The following is a 4,554-nucleotide window of genomic DNA, read 5'->3' on the forward strand; positions in this document are numbered from 1 at the left end:
TCAAGTTTTGTCCATCGCCAGCAATGGAAGAAAATAGTTTTTTTAAAATAAATTTTAATCTAATTCAATCTCACACATCGAAATATATACATTTTAAACATCTAATTATGACTCTAATACTATATTAAAACTGACTCATCTTACAAAATCAGCTTATAAGTTTACATCCACTTATATTATATACACTGAATTGGTCTTATTTTAGTTCGTCTTATTTTTAGTTGACATAAAATTTCTTACACGATTTTTTTCTCTTTTTGTACATTTCTTACTAACCTACCCTTTGGTGCATGCGCAGCACGACCAAGGTTGTCTACAACAAAGCAATGTTGTAACAGTGAAAGTGTCTCTTTGAAATGCTAACAAAGGTTTCTTACAGAAAGGGAGGAAGAATCTGTTCGGTGGACACAACAGTAGTCTTTTGAAAGAAAATAACAATCAGAATCTGATTAAATGGAATAAAGATAATAATTAACCATAGATAAAATATAATGAAATATTCCCGAAAATTATAACTCTGTTCTTTTTGTTTTAGTTTGGCTTATTTTTCTCTCCGGTTTAACAGTAAAAAACAATTGAACAAATGAAAAAGTCCCCCAACTGTACTTACACATACAATACTCTAATTCTGCTTGAGTTTCTTTTGGTCTCTAGCTGCTGTTAAGAGATCTAAAATAATTTTAACAGCTGGTGATTACTCTGTTCATGCCAATAGCATGCAATGTATAAAAATGTTCACTTGATCACCCATCTTCCACACATGACCCACCTCACCTTATATAGCTTTGGTATTTTTTTACACCAGGGTCTCTTTTTTTTTTTCTTTTTTTTTTCTTGGACAATAAAAAATAATTTATTTGTAGCTATGTCTTGCTGCCTCATTTTGGTATTGCTTTGATGGGGGCACCTTCCATAAAACACACATAATGTCCATTTTTTGGAAAAGCATCCTATGGATGATGGAAAACTTCACAGTCCACATCCCTACAATAGCTCTGCTCCACAGGTTTTGTTTAACTTCCTCCTTTTAGCATCAGGAGTACTATGTGAAGAGTTAGCACATGAAGCAGCATTTGTGTCATCACTTTTGTGGCTGAAGCACAATGCATCTAGCACACCTATTGGGCTTTGGGGTAGGCAAGTCACAGAATCACTTGAATCCTTCGCAGTCCCACTGTTTGATGACAACTCTTGCATCATTTTAATGCACTTCAATAGTCTCTCCTGAGAAAAAATAACCATATCACACAATGTTGTTAGCATCAACCATAAACAATCTGTATTCAAAACCGGCTTATAAGACGAGGTTTGCATTTTATCATTGATTACAGCAAGTGATAAACTAAAAAAGATCTCAAGATAACAAAGTAAAAACCATCATAGTGTGTATTCAGTTTTTCTATGATGTTTGGTTTGGACCACCATGCTTACCTTTTCTACGTGTTGAATCAGCACAGAAATTGCTTTCCCTGTGTCAACTGTTTGGGTTTCCCCCATGACATTCATGGCCACTGCTGCAGCAATCTCTGATGGTTTGAATTCCAAGAAGTCAATTCCTGCATTGAATCCATACCATCCAAATTACCATCACTAATTCCACCCATTCACAGTTATTATTCACTGCAAAGATGAGCCTCATTGAGAAAACAACTGAATTGTGCAATGAAGTGTGGGGGGGAAACAGATCGCTACCTATTGCAGTGCTTGATATTAGTTGGATAGATCGCATGATTGCAGACTTCAATGGACTCTGATCACCATTGATCTTGCAAAGGAAGTAATCAAGGAAGGTGAAAGGAGTGATTGCTTGCATTCTCCACTTCAATGTGGTTAGTACTAGAAGCTCCATTCTCTGGATGGTCTTAGCCTCAAATACAAACTTTGATTCACCCACCTGAATCAAAGACAACCAGGATTAGCATTTAGCACATGCAACACTAATAGTGCATTGTCTCAGGGTACCAAACATTGAAAATAAAACAGAACATAAAGTTTCTACCTGTAAATCAAGAGACACTGGGACTTCTGTCTCATCCACTTTGGCTGCAAGAGTTAAACACGCCACAGCCAACAATTGCATTGTCCAAACTCTTCCCTTCTGTGAGTGGAAAAAACATTAGATCACAACTAGAAGATAATACAATGACATAATAATAATAATAAAAAGACTTATCTTCTTTTCAATCGAGGACTTACGGGTAATTCATATGCAGAAAGGAATCGATCCAAGTAATTTATAGATAGATATCCACAGAGAGGACCAAAACCGAAATGCGATCGGACCTATAAAACAAGAATACAGGTCTGCTAGTTAGATCATGCTAAAAGACAATCGGATAAACAAGAAACAATAATCAGTTCAAGCTAAATCCAAGCTCTGATCCCAGTTTCAAACATCTTGAAACGCATCCAATAAAAGATTTCCATTCAATCAGCTTCGGGACATGCAAGTTAAGGCACAAAAGGTGCCAAAGGGAATCATCAATTCATGATCAATCACTGAAATGTGAAATTCAAACAAAACGCTTCCGAAAGTTCGGATTTCTTTTCAGGATATTAGAACGGCAGATGTTTCTATTTTTCACAAGAAAAAGACCAAAACCGGGATGGTGAAATAAAGATCAGAGCTTTGAGTGATTAAGAAAGAAGAAGAAGGAAAAGTCTTGAACCCACCTTGTGAATCCAATCAATGGCCTCCTTTCTGGCACCACAGTCCAAATTTCCAGTCTGAAGCTTATTGAAGTATCGCAAACCAGGCCAGAGTTGGCACTCTCTTTCCACCATCATCGCCAAGCACTCATCACTCAGCAATGGCAACTCATCCGGTTCATCGAAGCGGTGCCTCCAGGAACGCCACGTGTCCTCGCACACCCCCATCATCGTACCCCCATAATGACTCTCGTCGAAAACGGTGCTGTCCTCTGAGCAAAGGAGACTCGAAACACAGTCAAAACTGGGTGCCATTGCAATACCTCAAAAACAAAACCCAACCAACTCTCGCTCCAAATTCACAAGAACCAATCTTTTTGTTCAGATTATTGATGGGGTCTTTGTGTTTTGAGTTTCTTTTACGAAAATTGTTAAAAGAAAGAAATGACAATCTCTAGAAATAACAACAAAACCACTATAGAGCCACACAATCCTTTGTTTCTCTCTCTCTCTCTCTACACTCAGCTGAAAAGAGTGCCGCAGGAGAGGGCCTTATGAAGGGAAGGAACACCCCTTTTTAGGGTAAAAGGCAGAGAGAGAGAGAGAGAGAGGATGAGAGTGGAGTTGGCACAGAGGGGTCCTCCATAGTGTGAATTCTTCTATATGTTTAATTCATAAAACCAATGCTAATTAATTACCATTTTCTAATCTCACACTGTAAATACAACTACATCTTCTTAATTATCAGTTAAATCTATGAAAACCTGTAATGATAAACATACAAATTCAATGGTTTTTTTTGTAACAATTTTACTTTCGATCTGTCTGTTTCTTACATTACTGTTTTATTAATTCTGTATTGGAATATCAATATTCTCTGGAAAATATTTATTAGAGAGACGTTGGGAGGTGCACCTGAATATTAAAGGCAAGTTTATTACATTTTAAATATTCAATTTTTATTATTTACCAAAAACAAAGACGTTTCTGTCTCCAATCTGATACAATTTACACCTCTGCTGCAGTTTACGCTGTTACTAAATATTAAACAGAGAAACGTTAATTTGACCAGAACAACAACATTCCTTCAAAAACCCCATAGGCTCTGTTATCAGTAATTCAATCCAGAATTAACATTCTATAATGTAATTTCTAAATATACCCAATTCTGCAAATGGTATACCAACCATAAGTACATCCATTCTTTTGAATCGCATTCATCATTTACTTCTTCTCCAAAATTTAGAGAAAAATGAGTTAAGGGTAATAATAAAAAATAAAAGGAGTAAAGTGTAAAAGTGAAAAGTTGCAGAGTGTGTTGTTTTATCCTGAGTCGACGCGTGTGCTTCGCTGACATTGGCTAAGACCGGAAGCGTTGGTTTCGGTCTCAAGTCACTTTAACGTACTACATACATACTACAACCTGTCATTTCCCTCCAACCTTACCCGCCAAATATCACTATTTATTCAGTTTATCAAATTCAATAAATACCAACACTTAATTTTAATTATGACCAAAACAAAATATTGACTTAATTTATACCTTTAAAACTACAATTCACAATAACATAACCTTTCTCTACTAAATATAATAATCTTATTATTTTTATAATTATTAAATAATGTTTTTTAATTTTTTAGATAGTTTTTATCATAAATAGTTGTTTTAATTCTAAGGATGATTAATTAAAAATACATTTTTAAGAGTAAAATTAATAAAATAATTATTTTTATTTGGAAAAATACTTAAAATAAAAAATTGGATTTAAAATATAGACAAGATGTAATTTTATTAGCTTTAATAAATTTAATTCGTGAGGCTAAATTGTTATCCTAAGAAGTAATGATAACACAGTTAGATGAATTTGCACTTATTAAAAATCTTGTTCTCATAGCTTGTGCTAT

General features: G+C 34.8%; 1 protein-coding gene across 1 annotated transcript; it reads right to left on the minus strand.

Moving 5' to 3' along the window:
* Positions 1–670: 670 nt before the first annotated feature.
* On the minus strand, positions 671–3,292 carry LOC106760990 (cyclin-D2-1). The gene is made up of 6 exons (XM_014644451.2): positions 2,674–3,292; positions 2,197–2,283; positions 2,000–2,098; positions 1,693–1,894; positions 1,432–1,556; positions 671–1,224 (listed from the first exon to the last, which is right to left on the minus strand). Exons 1-6 carry the CDS (start codon positions 2,962–2,964, stop codon positions 985–987), a joined length of 1,044 nt encoding a protein of 347 aa, XP_014499937.1. The 5' UTR covers positions 2,965–3,292; the 3' UTR covers positions 671–984.
* Between the last annotated feature and the right edge of the window lie 1,262 nt (positions 3,293–4,554).

The sequence above is a fragment of the Vigna radiata genome, chromosome 5, assembly GCF_000741045.1.
Source record: "Vigna radiata var. radiata cultivar VC1973A chromosome 5, Vradiata_ver6, whole genome shotgun sequence".
NCBI lineage: Eukaryota > Viridiplantae > Streptophyta > Magnoliopsida > Fabales > Fabaceae > Vigna > Vigna radiata.